At 38.6% G+C, this 21,299-nt stretch overlaps 2 protein-coding genes across 2 annotated transcripts; both read right to left on the bottom strand.

Annotated features, from left to right (window-relative positions):
- Positions 1 to 115: 115 nt before the first annotated feature.
- fcer1g (Fc fragment of IgE, high affinity I, receptor for; gamma polypeptide) lies at positions 116 to 6,655 on the bottom strand. The gene is made up of 5 exons (XM_041985520.1): positions 6,467 to 6,655; positions 3,700 to 3,791; positions 2,277 to 2,324; positions 996 to 1,019; positions 116 to 914 (listed from the first exon to the last, which is right to left on the bottom strand). The coding sequence occupies exons 1-5, from the start codon at positions 6,531 to 6,533 to the stop codon at positions 861 to 863; spliced, it is 285 nt and encodes a 94-aa protein (XP_041841454.1). The 5' UTR covers positions 6,534 to 6,655; the 3' UTR covers positions 116 to 860.
- Positions 6,656 to 6,869: 214 nt separating this feature from the next.
- Positions 6,870 to 20,203, bottom strand: ndufs2 (NADH:ubiquinone oxidoreductase core subunit S2). The gene is made up of 14 exons (XM_041985448.1): positions 20,075 to 20,203; positions 16,820 to 16,923; positions 16,455 to 16,645; positions 15,076 to 15,196; positions 14,360 to 14,472; positions 12,724 to 12,798; positions 12,537 to 12,614; positions 12,358 to 12,443; positions 12,135 to 12,254; positions 9,759 to 9,888; positions 9,546 to 9,641; positions 9,162 to 9,245; positions 8,695 to 8,752; positions 6,870 to 7,046 (listed from the first exon to the last, which is right to left on the bottom strand). Exons 1-14 carry the CDS (start codon positions 20,179 to 20,181, stop codon positions 7,009 to 7,011), a joined length of 1,401 nt encoding a protein of 466 aa, XP_041841382.1. The 5' UTR covers positions 20,182 to 20,203; the 3' UTR covers positions 6,870 to 7,008.
- Positions 20,204 to 21,299: the final 1,096 nt, after the last annotated feature.

Raw genomic sequence — 21,299 nt, 5'->3', positions numbered from 1 at the left:
CTTTTCTTTATCTGATCTGAGTCAAATTGGTACACTCGATTAAACAGTTATTTCCTATTGAGGCTGGAAAAATGCAACAGCTCAGTTCACAAAGAAATCTCAATGAGACATCTGCTTTAATTTCAAAGGAGGCCATCTTTAATGTGCATATAAAACATCTTATAAGTTTTGTGTATGCATGTAACAGCTCCATGACATGTGTCCACACCATAGACACCATCACTGCCATCATGTGGTGTGAAAAAGCACTGCGTTATTTCAACTAAAACACATTTGATTCCTCTTCCACCCAGTCAGTTTCACATCTGGCCATCTTTTCCACAAACTCTGAGGTACAAACATAAAACTAGCCTATTTTAACATGAAAATCTGAACGTCTTGAATTAAACTTAAAGGGCACACGATGTGTCTAAAGCCCATAGACTTTCTCACAAAAAACAGACTTCTTTCAAAAAGGCCTAAAGAGGAAGTATCTGTGGTGGCGGTGAGAAGGAGGGGTGGCGGTGAGAGAGAGGGGGCATAGTCAGCATGTCGGTCCGGACAACAACATGACATTTCAAACCTCTACTCATATGTTTATAAAAGATATATATTTATCACAATAAAAAAGAAATAATTTAATATGTGTAACAAGAAAGGAAAAGTATGTTCTACAGGAGGAGCAGAGCATTTCTAAAAAAGATCTGCCAGGTTTTAGCTCCACTTCTCTTTTTCTGTCCTCCTAAAAATGTCCAGTACATGTTCTACAAAAGCAAATGGGGAAATAGATGCTTGTATACAAAAGCAGTGTGATGTGCAGTTTTTAAATACAAGAAAAAAAATAAAGGGTTTTGAAAGAAGACTGGACTAGTTCCTTTCCTTCACTTCTTCATGCCGATAGTTTCGTATGTGTCAGTGGCATGAGGTGTCAGACCCTGAGGAGAAAGCAAAGAGGATTTTACTGCTTCTGCTGCCTTTTCCTCTCTTTTACAACACTCACATTGAATAAAACTTACCGTATATATGCCTTCTTCAACGTTCTGATGGAAAAGGAAAAGAAAAAAGGTTAGAAACCGTAAGAAAACATGGGTAGTGAGGAAAAGCTTTCAGGCTGCTAGAGACAAAGACAAAAGAAGTGCGTAAAGTAAGGTAGGACTGAGCGCAGTTTGTGGCTGGTGATCGGAAACCAAAATGTTAAACTATTTATAATTACAAGCCAACTGGGGGGAAAATGAATCTATAGAAGCTGAAGTTATTAGTTTCGTCTCTGGTGGTTTTATTAAAGTTTAACTTGCAAAAAATGCTGCAAAAAATCATCAAGTTTAGCAAGACATTTGCTGATGGAAAAATCCAGGTGCCGTGGTCTTTTATATACACTCATCAGCTACTTTATTAACAGGCCATTACTTAATTTCTGAATAACACAATCACAAGGCAGCAGCTCAATGCATGTAGTCATGTAGACATGGTGAAGACGACTTGCTGAAGTTCAAACTGAGCATCAGAATAAGGAAGAAAAGGGAGATTTAAATGACTGAACGTGGCATGGTTGTTCGTCTGAGTATTCACTGGGATTTTCACACACAACCATCTCTAGGGTTTACAGAGAATGGTCTGAAGAAGAGAAAATATCCAGTGAGCAGCAGTTGTCTGGACCAGAATGTCTTGTTGATGTCGGAGGTCAGAGGAGAATCACCAGAACTGGACAATAGAAGATTGAGAAACGTTGCTCCATTTCAGCTCCACATTCAGATGCTAGGCTCAAAATCTGGTGGAAACATCATGAAAACATGGATCCATCCTGCCTTGGATCAACGCTTCAGGCTGCTGCTGGTGTAATGATGTGTGGGATATTTTCTTGGCCCACTTTGGGCCCCTTAGTACCAACGTGGCCTGGTTTAACCACCACAGCCTACCTGAGTATTCTTGCTGACCATGTCCATCCCTTTATGACCACAGTGGAGCATCTTCTGATGCTACTTCCAGCAGGATAATGCACCATGTCACACAGCTCAGATCATCTCCACCTGCTTTCTAGAACATGACGATGAGTTCACTGGACTCCAACGGCCTCCACAGCCACCAGATCTCAGTAGAGCAGCTTTGGGATGTGGTGGAACTGGAGATTCTCATCATGGATGTGCAGCAACTGTGTGATGCTATCATGTCAGTATGAAGCAAAGCCTCTGAGGAATGTTTCCACCACATTGTTGAATCTATGCCACCACCTTATGTGGCCTGATGAAGTAGCCGATGAGTGTATATCTGCTACCCACACGAGTAGTAATGATGTTTACCTGCTTTGGCTTTCCTTTTCCAGCGTTAGCCTCTCTAGCACTGTAGATCTGTAGAGGAAAATATTAAGATAAGTAAAACTTCAACACATTAGTCACATTTACTACTCATTGTCACTTCATCTACAGAAATTAATTCACTTCACTGACATAGTTATAGCACTGAGCACCAGCCATCCTCTAAAAACGTCTGAGGCAAACACGTCCATTAAAGTAAGTCAATATTAACTAAATGCTGCCTTAACAGGAGCATTTATGACTCGGATATTGCTGCTACATCCACTGTTATTTAATGCATGTTTTCTTCTTTTTATGGAAAGTAAATGACATTTGAAACGTGGAGAAACAATCTGAAACTGTATTCATACAACCAGATAATCAGAATCAGAATCAGAAATACTTTATTAATCCCTTGCAGGGAAATTCATGAACCGATGAGTGAAACATACAGAAGGCCTGAGTGGATGCAGCCGAAAATGACTTAAAATGTGTGTGTGTGATCCACAAAATTTTAAAATAATCAGTTTTTAAATTAGATAAAGGGCTTTCTAAAACTGTATTTAATGCCATGACCAGTATTTTGTGGCATCTTTAATTTAAAAGTTAAGCATTTGTTCACGTCCACAACGCGTTGAGTGAGCTCTGCTGAACACATGACCTCGGCCTTGGTGGAGGTAATAATTGGATCACACAGGTTTCTCATGGGTTAATTCCCTTTTCACTCTGAGCTCAGGATCATAACAAACATGCCCTTCGTGCAGCTGAGAAAGCTAAATTTAGACTCATGGCTGCATCCACAGAGCTACAGTGAAGACGGAAGTAATAAGGTTTTCACGTTTGTTTGTTTACGACACGTCACAACCTATTTTACACTCCGTCCCAGATAATGTGTTGGATTATTTTTATGTAGAACCTGTTGTTGCACGTCCTTTTACTATGAGAGTTTAATTCTGTCTTTTGTTCATTTAAATTTTTTAATTAAATTTTCATTTTGTTTGTTTAAACTTTTCCTTTTTTCTTGTCATTTTATTTAGTGAATTTTTTGCTTTTGTTTATTTTGGTTTTCTTTGATTTAGATTTAAATTTTTCTTTTGGGTTTATTTTTGTTTTTTAATCTAAATTAATTGTTTAATTATTTAAAATTTTACATTTTTATTTTCCTTTTTTTTGTTTGTTTATCTTTTAACTTTAATTTTAGAGTTAAACTTACTTTTCATTTTTAAGTTTACTCTAGCTGTTACTTTTTTATTAAATTTTTATTTACAGTTAATTAAACTTTTAATTTAACTTGTATTTCTTTAATTTATCATCTATTAAGTTTTGCACGTGCCCATCATTCATTACATTAAAATCTAACTCTTAAAAAAGAAAAAGTGATATTCATGCTGTTGCGGGCTTGGGTAAAGCCGGTGTCTGCAGTGCAAACCTTGATCCTGCAGTAGAGAGCCGTCAGGATGATGCCGTACAGAAACAAGATGCCATCCAGTATGTAGCAGATCTCAGGCTCGGCGAGAGCAGCTGAGGGAACAAGAAAATGACATTAACCCAAGAAGAGCACCTATTACCTTATCTGGTAATGTCACAAACTGTCCTACACATAGTTTTAAGATTAGACAAGATTGATGTTCACAATATTAAAGATATCGGCTAAATATCAGAAACTGAACACTGAGGTTGTTTATTAAATAAAAATGTTTAAAAAACGGATTTGAAAGCAGCTGCAGACTCAGACTCCTGGAACTGGACTTCCACTTTTAAAAAGCGACTGTGACGGTGATGCCGTTGCATGGGCTTCTGCACAACTGCCTTATTAGGCAACAGCGTTGTCACCATCTTAGATTACAAAGCCTGCAGCCATTCCTGGAACAATGAAGCAAACTGTATGTGTTACAATGCTATGGAGACTAAAAGTGGAAATCAGGGATTATAGATCAATAACTCCCATCAGAAGAGTAAAATGGGACTTTTTAGGATCACATACTTTTATACAGTCAACTAAATCTTGCTGATAATGCAGGAAAGGTAAAGTAGGTGAAGGATCACGTTTTAGAGATTTAACAGATTTCCTCTGTGAACCCCCTACAGATGCTGTCAGATAAAATACTAAAAATATGTCATTTGCAGGCCCTATGAGGGAAAACCTGCAATATCTTTGCAGTGGACATAATAAGATTAAAAAAAAAGAAACGTACATCCTTGAAATAAAAGAAAAACTTCACCTCTAAATCTCACTCACTGTTGGTGAGGTCAAACTTATGTTAAATTTAACTTGAGAAGAAAAAGTCTTGAAACTTTCACTTCACCTGCGCACCATGCACCAAAAGCTGAGGCAATGCAACAAGCTCTGGTTGGCCAAATGATGAGAAACTTCAGCTCAGACACCTGATTGCTACAGGCTGATTAGAGTGTGATGTGGGTGGGTGGCTGTGTGCAGATTAAGAAAAAAATAAGCTGTCATTATCTTTACTCCCTTTTTAAAAACTCAAAGCACATTCTTTGGACTTTTCATTACATAAGTACATTCTTCTCCTTTCCTATGGGAGAAAGGCAGCATGGCTCAGTGGGTAGAGTGGTCTTCCTGCAGCCCAAAGGTTTCCGGTTCGATCCTGGCCCAGAGAACTCTTGTCAAGGTGTCCCTGAGCAAGACACCGAACCCCTAATTGCTCCTGATGGGTCATGGTTGAGCGCCTTGCATGGTAGCTTCCACCATCAGTGTGTGAATGGGTGAATGTGATGTACATGTAAAGTGCTTTAGATAAAAGCGCTATATAAGTACAGGCCATTTACCCACTTTCTTTTCCCTAAATAAATTCAAGGAAATGATTCACTTCTTTAAAAGTCTCATGATTTTTCACCACTATTACTACTCACTTTCAGACTCGGTCCACTCTATATTTGGTTGAACTTTACCCTGAAAACCTGGCCCGGTTAAGATAATCAAACATAACATCTTTCAAATCCAACGAATGGGTTGAAATGTTTGGACTGAGCTCTCCTCAGCTGGTAATTTTCCTCCATAAATGCGACGTGCTGTCTGGTATCTGCACCAACATCTCCTTTAGTTTCCGCAAGACTCAAACAGTGCAGGTTTAAAGGAAGTAAACCCCCTCAAAATAAGTAATAGTGTCAGATGAACATGTCACTAATATGTGAACATGTTCCAGCTCATCACACCTTTTTTTTTTTTGCTTTTGTTTTTGTTAAACCAAGTTTTTTAAAAAACTACTGTATTTTCTCCTTCTTGCACCAATTTAAAGCCACAAAATTAACAAAATTAAAACAAATCTTCTAAGTAATGACATTGTCACCTAATACTTTGCTTTAATAGGGAATTTATACATTTCTATTAAATTTTTTTAACAGCCACCAACTGAATTTGCCTCAAGTGGGTGGTCTGCTGTGGTTTACAGTAAAAACTGAAATACTTTAGGTGCAACATCTCACATACTTTACAAACCTGTTTGACACACCCAGACACACAAAAATTTTTTCAAATCTTTATCATTGTAAATGATAATTACTATTAAAAAACCTGATCTGTTTCATGAGAAAACTGATTTGCACAAAATGACCAAATTAGTGCACTTTAAAAACAGATAAACTTTACTTATCTCCATTTGTTTTTGGTTTGTTATTTGTAAATAAGCAATTTTGAATCTTGGTGCACATTTAAAATTTTTTTTCTTTTCCAGTGCATTCAAATATACAACTTCAAAAAACATAGCAGCGTTAACTTGGCTTAGATGGAACTGAACCTGTATGTTTGGTAAAGGATGTGCATGAAAAGTGTGCTAATAACTGCAGCAGTTTGTGGTCAAACACACCATGTGTGTCCATCACCACAAGCTACAACAAGCCAACGGGGTCAGTTTCTCTTTTCACAGGAACTGCTGTGGCGGCTGCATCTCTGCTGCCTACAACGGACGTAATCAGGCCAAATGTCGAACAAGTTCGCTGTTTTTAACCAACGTGTTGCCCTCTGACAAAAACACTGAATATCCTGGAGATAAACATGTCTTAACATTATTTAATATGGTTAACTTCATGCAGCTGGAAAGTGGAAAGTTTCTTTATTTTTAATCCTGGTTAACCGTACACACATCGCAGGTGTTACTGATCATATTGACTAAGTTAGACTGTTTGGAAACGCCACCACCTATAAAACTTTATTTTTACTTTTCATTCCAACTCACCTGCTCTGCCAAAGCTCATCCACAGAGGAACTGCCACCAGTACTGGGTTCATACCCGACACGGTCATCGCGACGGAGTCTCAACGTGGGTTCAAACAAGCTGCTCCTTCAGCAGACGGCAAACGTGACGACCTGTTGCTGTGTTCTTTCCTCTCTGCCTTCTGGTGAAGACTCAAGTATTGCATACTTCACACCAAAGAGGGGAAGTTGTGGTCGGAGCTCTAAGTCCACTTGTCTCAGATCTCGTCAGACCACTCCCCCTTTAAATACCAAACCAGAGGAAAAAAAAAAAAAGACACTGCTGCTGGCATGTTTTAATATTCAAACAGATCGAGGAAATGAAGCCGTCAAGAGAAAAACGTTACAACCAACACGACGTCACTGAAAACAAATCAAGTCTTATGTTTCAGAGATAAAATATTTATTAGGACGTTGTACATTAATGATGATAAAGCAGAGACTTCTGTTGAAAACTAGAGTGAAAACAGGAAGAGCGCGACATGTGACAGAGAAAGAAGCCTCTTCATTGTCAGCAGCGCTATGCTAACGGTCAACCTCACCAAACACGATATCCTGTGTACCTGCAATGAAGAGATGAAGGAACGAGTGAATAAAAAAAAACTTCTGCATTCACTTCCTACAGCAGCTCCAAAAAGTTGAGACATCGTGTGAAATGTAAATAAAAACAGAATGCAATATTTCCTTCCTATTAGACCACAGACGTCATCAGATGGTGAAACGGACATTTTACTATTTCATGGAAATATGAGCTGATAGTGAATCTGATGGCAGCAACACGTCTGAAAAAGGTTTGAACAGGAGCAACAGAAGGCTGGAAAATTAAATGGTACAAATCAGGAACAATTGGAGGAGCATTTAACAGCTAATTAGGTTAATTGGTAACAGGTCAGTAACATGACTGGGTATGAAAGGAGCATTTCAGAGAGGCAGAGTCTCTCAGATGGGAAGATGGACAGAGGCTCACCAATCTTAGACAAAACATTGTGGAACAATTTCAGACAAATGTCTCAGATTTTTGAAAATCCCTCCATATACAGTGTATGATATTATCATAAGATTCAGAGAATCAGGAGGAATCTCTGTATGTACGGGACAAGGCTGAAGTTCAAAACTTGATCCTGGTGATGTTCAGGCCTTCAGGCAGCACAGCATTAAAAAACAGACATGATTCTCTACGGGAAATCACTGCATGGGCTCAGGAAAAGGTCCAGAAATCACTAGCTAGGCTTACATGGAAAAATATTTAATCTATCAAATAGAAATGAATCTAATCAGAGATTCCAGCTGACATGTGTACATGGACACTAAATAAAGGGATCCATCGGTTGTGTGTTTACATGATGGAAAGGTTTAATATGATTTTAACACTGTTGACATGTTTTGGCACGTGTACTAATTCAGAAAAAGAAGACTAAATAGATTTGAACAAATTTGATCAAATATCTGCGTGAACAACTTGTTGTTCGGAGCATTTCGACTGTCAACACGCTACATAATTCTTACCTATTTCAGAGTTTCCTACAAATACGTATCCACAGCAGACCCGTTCTATTTTGCTGCTGCTATTTTTTAAGTTTTTCCTTGAACTCACATCTGTGAAGCTCCATCAATGCTGAAAAGTACATGGAGGTTTTAGAGCAACATCTGCTCCCATCCAGACAACGTCTCTTTCAGGGAAGACCTTGCAGATTTCAGCAAGACAATGCTGAACCACATCCTGCATCCATCACAGCAGCATGGCTTCACACGGCAGCTGAACTGGCCTGCCTGCAGTCCAGATCTTTCACCAATACACAACATCTGGAGCATCATGGAAGCAGAAATCCAGCAACCCAGGTCCAGCACTGTAGAGCAGCTAGAATCCTGCATCAGACCAGAATGGGACAACATTCCTCTCCTAAAACTCCAGAACTGGTCTCCTCACTTCCCAGATGTTTACAGACAGATGTTAAAAAGAAGAGGGGATGCTACACAATGGTAAACATCACCCTGGAACTACTTTTTACAGACGTGTTGCTGCCATCAGATTCACAATCAGCTCGTATTTCCCATGAAATGATAAAATATCTCAGTTGTTTATCTTCTACTGGAAAGTAACTATAGGCTGATGAGTTTGCAAATCATTGTATTATGTTTTTACTCACATTTCACACAGCATCACAACTCTTTCTGGAACAGGTTTTGTAAAAACAACAATAATTTTCTTACCTATAATGGCCACCACATCAGCCAACATGTGTCCCTGGGCCATTTTATCTAAACCAGCCTGGAAAGAGGTAAAAAAAAAAAACATATTAGCATTCACAACAACCAGCAACCACTGTGCCTGCTAGATGAGCTCATATAAAGTCAATTTTCATTATTCATGAGGTTGTGGCCTAAAGTCAACATGCTAGCTCCTCTAATAGTTTGTTTATGCAACGTAAAAGACTTTTTTAGCCTTGCAAACCAAAATTCAAATGACTGCTCAACTACACTTCATGTACCCATGAGCTAAAGAGATGAAGAGGAAGGTGAGAAGAGTTTCTGTGCATGTTCAAAAATGTTCTATATTACTTAAGAAAATGTAGTTAATGAAGTAAATGTAGCCTTAAGAAAAAGCCGTTAAGATTGCTAAATAATTGATAACCAGTGTATTTAACATTTCAGCATTCTGTGAAGTTTTAAATTCGCACCAAGTGAGCAAATCCAGGAGCTTTGATCTTGCAGCGGTAAGGTCTGCTGGAGCCGTCTGAAACCAAGTAAACGCCAAACTCCCCCTGCAAGGCCACACAAAGGGACAACAAAAACTAAATACACTGTCAAGAATGTTAGACAAGTTGCCACAGAAAAATTCATGGAGAATCCAGTCACATTTATTGAGGAACATTTGAAATGGAAACTATAGTTCATTTTAGCCTGACTGGCCACTTTATTAAGGTTCACCGGTTTATTTACTTGTTAACACAAACAGCTAATCAGCCAATTATATGGCAAATAAGCAAGATTTAACTAACGAAATGACCTGTGAGTGTATGTCAAAGGTCTTACATATATTAATTTATTGGGCCTTTTCTTACCTTAGGAGCCTCTACAGCTGTGTATGTGGCCCCTGGGGGCACCTGGTAGCCCTCTGTGTAGAGTTTGAAGTGGTGGATCAGAGACTCCATGGAATTCTAACAAAAGAGCAGGTATGAGATATATGTAGCAAGACAATCACACACATATATATATATATATATATATATATATATATATATATATAAATAAAGCTGAGAGGAAGCTCTTCCCACCTTCATCTCCGACCTCTTTGGTGGGGCCACTTTGGCGTCATCCACCTTTATCTCCCCCTCCGGTATCTTGTTGAGCGCCTGGTGCATGATTCTCAGGGACTGCCTCATCTCCTCCACTCTGCACAGATACCTGGACCACATATGCATGCAGAGAGAAACGACTGGGAGTTATAAATGCTGATGTAACAGATAACCAGCCCACATCCAGGCTTGATAAATGACTCGAGGATCACATGATGAGTTGTGTGCGTAGCGGTTGTGTTATACGTTTCAGGGCCAGTTCTACAAATTAAGATTTGTGGCTTTTCAAGGTAACTTAAGGGGCAACTGATGGTTTCCGCTATTATACAGCTGTTTCATTATTTATTCGGGTTGTATCAACACGCAACTGATGCTAGAGCACGAACCTGCTCTGTGATTGACTTTCACTCATCTTTATCAGAAATGCATTGCCAGAGGAGCCTAAATCAGAGACTGCTAACTCCACAGATTGTCCACTGTCAGGAATAAATGATTGTGATTGGTCATCTGCTGTCAGCTCCACCCATTTTACATCAACATACATATAAAGACTCAGAAATCCAGGGTTTTCAGTATCATAGAACGCCTTGGAGAGATCTCCATTGTTTGTTTTAGTTAAACTTGTTTTATAGTACAGGTGCCAGGGGACATTAAAACACAGAACTGAGATCTGGGTCACTTGTAGTTTGGAGATATCCAGATCCTAAGAGATAACTGCTGTGGGACTTCCTGCAGATTTGTCCTAGACAATGGGTGTGAATCTCTGGTCTGGTTCTGAACTGGTTTGATTCCTACAAGAAAGACAGCGACTGCTTCGTATCAACTATATCTACTCAATAGAAGATCACGTGGAGTTCCCCAAGGCATCATTTTGGGCCCAAATTGATGCACGCTCAGTTTCACAAATCCATGAAAAAATGACATTTGTAGGATTGTAGCCCTTGAAATACCAGATGGATAATTTATTATATTAAAAACACACACACACACACATAACAAAAACTATTATTTTCCATAATAATAAATAACAGGGCGATAGGGCTTTGACGGTGATTAGAGGCTTGACCATGTCAAAGATTAGAAGCAAAACTGTTTCCATTGCATTTGTATTTTTTATGCATCAGATACTCCCTCTGGGGACTTTCGTGGCAAAATATGCTACAAACTACATACTTTAATCTCACAGTCATCACAGATTAGAAACACTCATTCTTTAATGTCAGCCTTTCATTTGGAGAAAAGTTAGTGATGATTTTTACTGGATTCCACATGATTCGACTGGATAGCTCAGTTGGTAGAGCATCCGTCTACCATGCAGGAGTTCGATTCCCCTAAAGACGAATAATAACACCTTCCAGTTGGGTCCTTTGGCAAGACCCTTAACACTACTGGCTAACCACTGTATATAAAAGCGTCTGCTAAAAAGTGACTGTAATGTAATGATTCAACTGATGCCCAATTGTAGGGAAATGCAAGAAATTCTTGAATTTTTGCCAGTTATATTATGGAGCTACTAAGGGGCATTAAGAGTGATTTGATTGTGTGTGAGTTTGAAATAATTTCTGATTATTAAAGTGTTGATTAGGAAATAATTTCACGTGTACACCGGAAATAAAATAAACTCCTGGTAGTCCTACAGCTCCATAATATAACTGGTAAACATTAGGAGAAAACATTAGGAAACCAGTTTAATCTGATGGAATCCAGTAAAAATGTCAAATATCACTACTTTTCTTTAAATTGAAACGCTGACATATAAAAAAAAAAAAAGAATGGCTTTAAATTGGAACGACTTTTAAATTAAAATGTTTTAACAGAAGTCAATGGGGTATTTTGGGGTACTTTAGGCTATGAAGATCCCCAGAGGGCATTTCTGACACTACAGGAAAAATAAGAAATTTTAATGAATAATTAATCATTCAAATAATTAAACTGGCATTTAAAGGGTCCAAAAAGCCTTAAGATTGTTGAACACTGAGCATGGATATTTTTGGCAATGAAGGTCACAAGAGGGTGCAAAATGCATCCAGAGAGCATAAAAAAAGACGAAGGAAAAAGACCATGGATTTCGAAAGATCTGACTAAAAGAAAAGTCATTGCAAAAAGTCATGCCACTTGCTACAACACAGCCGAATAGATCACCAAATGAAATAAAACAAATAAAAAGTTATAAACAATAAAGGGAAAGCCACTGAGATTTTGACATTTATGTGCAAGACATTTAGTACCTTATGTAAATAATCAGTGGAGCCAATTTCAGGGACAGAAACCAAGCCAAACAGCATGTCTCTTTCTGAACAGCTAATAATTTAACTGCTTATAATTCGGGGGGGGGGTCTTTTATTATGCTTTCACCTGTCATAGCAGTCTCCTTTGCTTCCAATTGGCACGTCAAACTCCACTTCATCATACTTGTCATAGGGTTGGGACTTCCTCAGATCCCATTTAATTCCTGAGCCTCGCAGCATCACTCCACTGTAAACAGGATTTATAGCAAAAATTCATGTAAAAACACCTTTTAAAACAATTTAACTTCATTTGTGAGCATTTATGCCATTTATCCAATACAAGGATTTACCTGAAGCCATAGTTGAGGGCCTCCTCAGCCGTGACAACCCCGATGTCCACAGTACGATTCTTCCAAATACGATTGTTGGTCAGCATCTGTGCAAAGCCCAACATGACGCTGCATTTAGCAAATCTGCTGAGTCACATCTAACCACCGAGGTTTTAACAGTCACATCTGGTGTCATTTACCTCTTCAACTTCATCGATTCGCAAAGAGAAACTCTTGCACCACTCATAGATGTCATCCATCAGTCCAAGAGGCATATCCTGGAACAGATAAATGAGAAGCAGCATTTATTGATTTATAAATAAATTATTTCCACACTGACCACATAAGGAGGTCTGATTATGAGAAATATCCAACACACTCTCCTACCTGATGAACACCACCAGGCCTGACGTATGCTGCATGCATCCTGGCTCCAGACACTCGCTCATAAAACTCAAACATCTACAAGGACACAAACAGAAACAACTTCTTTGGCTTTGTGATTAAATTATTTAACTGACAGGTTTGCGTTTTTTTCAGCAGAGTTAGGCTTTTTATTAATTTCCTGGCTCGAACCAAAGTAACTGTCAAGATCATTTAAGGCTCTAAAGACCACCAACAAGATGTTTTTAACTAAGTTTATAATTAAGATTTAAACTAAAAATGTTAAATCTTCTTTTACTCAAGAAACAATCAAAGAGCAATAAAGGGGGAGTTACTAAAGAAAGAAATAAAATAAGGAAAGAGTACGTAAAGTAACATTTCAATAGTTCAGTTGGGAATTTTACTCATTACGACATATAAATTGATGAAGACTAGGAAAATAGTGTTTAACCTCTTCATCACGAGACCTACTTTTTTCTGCTTCCTGTTTGACAAACCCAAATAAATGCAGTATATCTCCATGACTACAAGGGCTGTATGTATAATCTTGTTCTCTACAGAAAGGTGAGACATGTCAGGTTACTACAGAAGATAAGTGTTACTGTTTCAGAGTAACACGTATCTTGTAATTCACCTAGAATACAGTAGAAAATGTTAATGGTTATCTCCCCCAAAGAGAAAACCAAATTACCTTAAGTGAAAACCAGAGGATAGAAGCCCAGTTCATATAACATAATAAACACATAATAATGCCATATAAGTCAGAATCTGGAGAATCCAGGGATTTTTTTGAGCTGCTAATAAGACATCTTTGTTTTAATGGTCCGGCCAGTTCAGGTCAGCATTTCCACTGCAACTCTGCTACTGGCATGCAGGGTTTAGACCTAGGTTTAAATGTCCAGCGTAGCGTCATACTAGTGCGACGACAACAAATGTGATGCTACAAACATCAATGGAGACCAATCATCAGCTCGTTTTTGCTCTGCTTAGCTTTTGGTTCTTTGTACGAACGATAAATGCTGCATTGTACGACCTTACTGTTGTTTGAAGCCATCCTTTTCCTATCGTCTTTCCAACTGAACCATGAACTGAACAGCAACACTGTTTGTTTCGCGCTTGCTTTTGTCGTGGGCGGTGACGTTTTTGTCTGCCAATCAATGGATTTTATCATTAGATTCCAGTAGCTCCGCCTTAACCGTACGATAGCATTTTCCTATGGACCTATAACTGAAGGAGGCCCATAAATGGCGCTGTATGGTTCAGTTGTATGGGCCCATTTTATAATAGAAACACACAACTATAGCTTCCTGGACTGCACTGGTCGAACCGAACCGCTCAGTGGAAACAGAGCTTTAGTTTTTACAGTTTTCCAACATGGATCACGCCACATCTGCATTACGACGCATCGTAGAAATGATTAAATTCAACGTCCCTAGTGACTGATGGCGTTTATTCTACCAACTCTTCGTCAAGTGAAGGACAGAATCTTTTTCCATTGGCCATGTGTGAATCTACTCCTATAAAGTAAAGCTGTGTAGAGAACAGCTGTCAGGCTGTTAAGAGTCAAACAAATGTGAACAATTGTTTGAAAATGATCCGATCTGAGCACAGTCCAGGACTGATGTGGCATTGTACTGACCTTTTCTCTTTCCTCAAACATCCAAAAGAAGGGCGTCATGGCACCGATGTCGAGGGCGTGTGTGGTGACGGCCATGATGTGGTTCAGGATGCGAGTCAACTCTCCATACAGAACTAGAAACACAGCGCAGAACACAACCAGCGTTTAGAGCAGGGCTACTTCATTCGGTCCTACGAGGGCGCAATCCCCCAGGTTTTCCATGTATCCCTGCTCCAACACACCTGAATATATATTCATAAATACAACTCCACCAAGGCGGAGCTCAGGTATTCAGCGGCTTTGCTTTGTTGGCAAACTAACTAAAAAGGTTATGGACATATTTTGATTAAATAATCAGTGATTCACTAATAAAAAGCCCAAAAAAAAACATTTAAAACATGAAAACGTTTTTACTGTTCATTAAACATAAAACAAGACTAACAGCCTCTTGGGAAATTTATTTTGGCACCTTTGTTTTCCTCCATTCAGTCAAATTTTCTGCTAAATTGATCAAATGAAAAGAAAAAAATAAATTTAAAAAACAATTCTAGGCAGACACCAGCTGAGCTGCTGGCACACAGAGGGAACCCCAGATAACATCTATTCATTATTATTATTATTATTATTATTATTATTATTGAATTAAAACATTTATTTTAGGCAATCTAAATTTAGATTGCCTAAATGAATGTTTGAATGAACAGCAGTGAGTGGAAAAAGCTGTCTGTGAGCAGCACCTCTGATCCACTGTGCGCGGGGTGGAGCCTGGATGTTAAGCAGCTTCTCCACGGCCAGAGAGTACGCCTGCTCGTTGCACATCATGGAAACATAGTCCAGACGGTCAAAGTAGGGCAGAGCCTGAAGGAGGGGAAAAAACAAAAGAGGAACTTTCAGGAATTAAGCAACACATGATGTGATGGCAAAAAAAAATCCTGAGCCTGAACATTTTTAAGATGTTTCTCAATGGTCGGCGCTATAATTGATCTGAAATATTATCGAACACAACACATCACACACCAACGTCCTGTTTAATCCATGGCTTTTTCACATGGTAATAGTAATACTCCATGTGACTACGATATGGTCCTCACACGTGATGCTTCTAATATCCAAAAGTAAAGATTTCCAAGTAATCATTGACAGAGTGAATATACTACACCCTGTGCAGGAGTGACCATGGTAATTATCTGTGCTGCAGACGGGCAAGGCTTCATTTGTAATGCAGATTTAGGCTGTTTGGAGTCCGACCTGAGCTCATGCTCATTTTCTATCACGCTGTTCTTGGTAGCATTATCAGATACGGTACGGCTGCATGGTTCAGCACATTAACAGTTCAGTCTAAATCTAGACTCACAAATATTGTGAAATAAGCAATGAGTGTAACTGGGTCAAATATTCAGTAACCAGTAGCTGCTCTGTACTGGGAGGCCTAAGTACAGTCAAGCCAGCAATGGATGCAAGCTGATGTCAGATGGAGGAACATCCATCACTGATCACTACATCTGATCTGACTTCCATCACGTCTGACAAAGGCTGAAATTGCAACGTGTGACAGCGAAGTTAAACCACCACTCGTTTACAGAATTATAGATCTACTCCATGACTGTAGCAGCAGTGATGAACTCCTACATGCTGTTCTACATCAACGCTGAAAAACATCATTGGCTGTTTGTTTTTTCAAATTATTACACGCACTACCTAATTACTTACTAAAATTTAGGCCTTAAAATTCTCATTGGTCAGAACCTGTTCATATTTTACCTTCATGGCTCCTAAAAGGTAAACCTCCCTATCCAACATCTGTACAACACCAATGATTTAGAGAAGAAATCCTCTTGTTTAATCTGGACTATCTAATTAAAACGGGCTACTGTTTTACATCAATATCCTGCTAGTCTCCTCCTCCTCAGCATAAGCTAAACGATTAACAAACAACAAGAGAGACAGAGCTGGCACAGAAAAGCCGATCAGCTCATCACCAACAGTCCTGACATGATTCAAGGAGCAACGGGAGAGGGAGAAGAGAGTCACACATACACTCTGTCATGTCATCGGTATCTAACAGACGTCTGCTGATAAGAAAAATCTGCACAAACTTGTGCCTTTGGTTCAGTACCTGCAGGTAGGTCTTGTACTCAATTAACTTTTCAGTGCCGCGATGAAGCAGGCCGATGTGGGGGTCACACTTCTTGACCGACTCTCCGCTCAGCTCCATCACCAGACGCAGCACGCCATGAGCTGCAGGATGCTGAGGGCCGAAGTTAATGGTCAAGTTGGAAACATCCTTCTCTGCAGGAGGATCTTTGTCTGAAGGATGAAGAAATAATGGTGAAAAGGATGAAAAAAAAAATTTTTTTCTTACAGAAATTGGACAGAAAACGTCTCCTTTGTCACAATATGTTTAAACATACAAAGATCGACTATAAAAACGAATCACGTGCTTTGAATCCTGATTTATGCATAACTTTATTGTGTGTGTACCATTCCATGGAGGTGGTTTCCATTTCTCATTAAGAGCAGTGGGGTACATCACAGCCCCAGCATAATGCTCCATCCACTCCACGTCTGGCTGCCATTGTTTCTGCCTGTAAAAAAACAGTAAACATGTTGCTAATGTGAGCAGAAAGTAGCTGGTGGTGACTTTCCAGCCTACAGAGATCTTTGCCAAGATCCCAGACCATTAACCTAATGATTCAAGTGCGAGTTAGGGGACACTTCTCTGGTTCCTGATGATGAGAAGTTTTAATCTAAATCTGTGGGTGATGCAGACAGAAGAGGCCCATCATTTGGGCTATACACTGGCTGCCAGCCTGATGACAGATTATCAGATCCAGCTAATACAGGAAACATGCCGTATACAGACATACAGTCATATGACAGCAAAACACGCAGTACCAGTGCCAAGTGTATTAACAATAAACCATAACGTTTCTAGCAGCCTCTTTTACAAATGGGTTCTTCTGCCAATTTACTGTTTGAGTCTGTTTACAGCTTGTTACTAGAAAATGCTTTTCACCAAAAATCATTTTAAAATTTGTGTCACATATTTGTGATTGAACATACTTTCACCTTCACAAAAAAGGCTATTAGAGTCATTGGGAGGTAATGCTGGATGGGATACTGGTTCACAAAGGAAATTGGTTTTTCTTTTTCTCATATGAATGTCTCTCATACCACAAACATCAGTTAAAACGGTCTGAACAACATTGGGAATGTGGTGCAGCTGGGGAGACCTTTCTTATTGCTGCACCAGCAAACCTGCAGCAGAGCAGCTGTTTGAGGGGGGACCTTTTTCATTGTTACACCACTAAATCTGTAGCAGAGTAGCTGCGTTATTTGACATGTTGAGCAGCAAAGTGAAGCTGTGGCAGACTTTGAACATGATGACACAGAAAAAAGGAGCTCTGTCTGTTGTCTGGAGATACGTTGGTTATAAAAAGGTCAGATGTAGACCAAACTACTAGTTACTGAAAGTGCTGTTGAGATGACGTTATGACAGGAGGCGGCAACACAAGCAATTTCCTGAACCATCTTAGCTGGAGACACAAACTTTAAAGTACCACAAATGTCTGAATTTAAGATCAGCATCTTCCATATCCTCAGGCAAAAGTTGGAGGACACTTAAGTCAGATGTCATTGGTACATGTGTTTGCTATATGTACTGACTACAATAAAAGAGGAAGAGGTGGATGGAGATGACCAATCAATGAAAAGACCTGGTTCTGATAAGATCTGTGGAGAAAGACAGATTCAGGGCGAAGATTAAGACACTGTGGACATTCAAGTGTTTTCTTTTTGTATAAACTAAAAATCTCATGACAATGTAATAGTCTCTTCTTACTAGGCCTGAAAGATTCTTCAAAAGAAAAAAAAATTTATTGCAATTTTCTGACGAATATTGTGATTTAATCTGTTAAATTCCGGCTTCAGTTCAGTGTTTGTGCAAAAATATATTTTCTACATGAGATGGAGGATTATCTGAACCACCAAACACCCCTTTTTCCTCCTTATCTATGAATATTTTGACAGTTTATGCTCCCTTACGTACGCAAATAGGGATGTCCATTTCAAACATCGTCATACATGTCCTTCCTCCTACTTCCATGTGTTTTGTGTTGCCATGGCTGCTGAGTCAGTTCCTCCACTAAAGTTGATAAAAAGTTCAATAGAAAAAGTTTCCTTTCCTTCTTTTTATAGCATATCATGCAGCGTAATACTACAGTCATTACTTCCTCCCAACCAGTCAAAAACTCAGACCCAGGCACGCTCAGTCACCAAACCCTTGTCCATCTCAAACCACAACAGAGAGCATGTGTACTGCAAAAGATGTGAGTTGATTTTACCTACAGTTTGTTTTGTTCTTGTTAAGTGGAGTTTGTTTACATGGTTGCCTAGTCCTACTAGTTTATGAGCTACCTAACGGCCAATTTGCACAGAGTCCATGTGCACCGTGTTCGGGTTTTGTTTCAACCTCTGCGGCATGTCAACTCACACCGGGAGCGTGTCAGACCCAGAGCGTCTGTGAAGGCAGTCTGCGTAGCTGGATACACAACAACACTAAATCACTCCACTTCCACACAGATGATTCTGAAGCCTCAAAATGAGGACAGACTAAAAACAGCTTTTATCATACTGCAATAAATGTTTTAAAAGCTGCTGAGACAATACACATACTGTACATATTGCACATATGTGTGTGTGTGCATATATATATATACCTTTGGGTTGACACTTCAATTTTGTTGTATTGTACAAAGACAAATACAGATCTAAGTAATTATTGCTGCCACAAATGACTGTTTAAATCAAATACTAATTTATTATTTAACACGGTGCTTCCAATAGTTTGTCAAATCTTTGTACATAAAACAGTGCTTATCATTTCCACAAGTCACTCTGGTGATAAAGTTAATTGAGTTACCAAAATTGTGTGTAATTTGCAACAAACATGAACACTGATCAAAAGATGTCATGTGAAAAGCCAAATTCTGAGAGAATATTTTTCCAATTTTGAGTCTTGATTTACCGTTTTTGAATTATTTTTTATTTATTTGTTGCACATTAAATTAATAGGTTTTACACTTAATATTAATTTCTTTTCGTGTATTTCTCTGCTGTGTAAAACCGTTTTCGTTGCATTTCTGTATGAAAAGTCTTTAAATAAAACTAGATTAACTTAGATTTTACATTACGACACATGGTAACGTAATACAATAACAAACCTTGTGTAATATGTTTAAGTCACCTTGGCTTTCTGACATAAAACCCATAGAAACTACAGGGATTTAGAAAGCTAAGCTCAATAAAGACTTGAAACACCTTTATTAATGTAAATCTCTCATTCATAATGATAGGATTTTATATTAATGACACTCAGAAAGACGCAGTTCACGCTTTTCTTTGAAAATATGTGTGAGGTGAGGTAAAAACTGACAACCCATCACATCTTACCAGAAGCTAGAAACGAGCCGACTGGACACCAAAAAAGCTTAATCAGCCAAGGAATAAATGCGACCCTTTTCTAGTTGACTGACTGTTTTAGAAAAATGTTTCTATTCACGGTGACAACTCCAACTGTGGTAGACTTGTCAAGTTTAAACAGACACGACGTTGGCTTATGTAGCATCATGCTAGCATTAGCATTTGTCCCTGCAAAGTTGTGCAGAGCTCAGGCTGAGACAGCAAACTGAATAAAGGTCTAACCAAATGTCACGCTCAGGGTGTTTGTTCACATACCTGTTCTGCAGGACCGTACAGCCAGGACTCAACACATTATTGCCTATTATTAATTTTGTTGAAGGACGTCCTAGCTTGGTCAGCGACCTCAACATTGTCGCCGCCATCTTGGCTGTTAGACAACCTCCGGCTGATGACGTAAAGGAGTTTCTTCTTCTTTATATTTAGAAACTCAGTGGGAGAGGATGCTGCCACCTGTTGGCTAAAAGCAAACAACTTCTTAAATCGTATGAAAAACATATTCTTTATAAACCTGGTGAGTTTTTTATAGGCACAACCTACACATTCCTCTCTGCTGCTCCTACAAATGCACTTTTCATACAAAATGTGGCTCCATTTAAAAGTGATATATATATATATATATATATATCATTATCTGTCTATGATTATCTGTTTAACAAAAACCTAAGTCAGTTTGTCCTTCAACAGCTTATAAAATCACTTTTTATTATAACCTGAAGTAACAGTTTTCTGTGTGACGTTATCAGCGTCTCACATGGTTGAGGAGAAATTTGGGTCCAATTTTTGAAAATATTTCTTCAGTTAATTGAGATTTGCTGCATATACTGTATTTATACATGGCCTTGTCAAAGTCCCACCACAGCATTTCAGTCAGGTTAAGGTCTGGACTTTAACTGGACCATTGCAACACTTCTCTTCATTTTCAGTCATCCTGTTGTAGATTTGTAACTGGAGAAGCATTGGACAACTGGGTTAATTAGCAACAAGTCAGTAGCATTGCTGGGTACAAAATGAGCATTTGAAAGAAGCAGAGTCTCTCAGATGTAAAGATGAAGAGATGTTCATCTGGAACAAACTGGGTCTAAAAGTTGTGCAACAATTAAAAATAATATTCTTAAACTTTTTGTTTTATGGGGAGTAGAAGGAACTTAATGCTTATCCAGTGAAACAATTGTTTTCTTATGTATACAACATACTACATATAATAAGATATTCATACATATACCTATTAAATATATAGTACAAATTTATTTTATCTATACATTTTAGATAAACTGCACCACAAGTGTTTGCTTTTAGAGATTTGTTGCCATCAAAAAAGCATTAAATTCTGTTTTTATTTATATTTTATATCCTAACTCCTGGGGATTGGGGTATAAATATTCTTCTAATAAACCTTTAAAGCCTGAATTTATTTACAATTTTAAAAACAAAAAAAGAATACAGGGAAAAAAATCAGGAGAAAAAGTAAAGACTTAAGCAA

Source organism: Melanotaenia boesemani, chromosome 5 (assembly GCF_017639745.1).
Source record: "Melanotaenia boesemani isolate fMelBoe1 chromosome 5, fMelBoe1.pri, whole genome shotgun sequence".
NCBI lineage: Eukaryota > Metazoa > Chordata > Actinopteri > Atheriniformes > Melanotaeniidae > Melanotaenia > Melanotaenia boesemani.
Note: the sequence above shows the minus strand (reverse complement) of the source record. Positions and strands in the feature narration are given on the sequence as shown.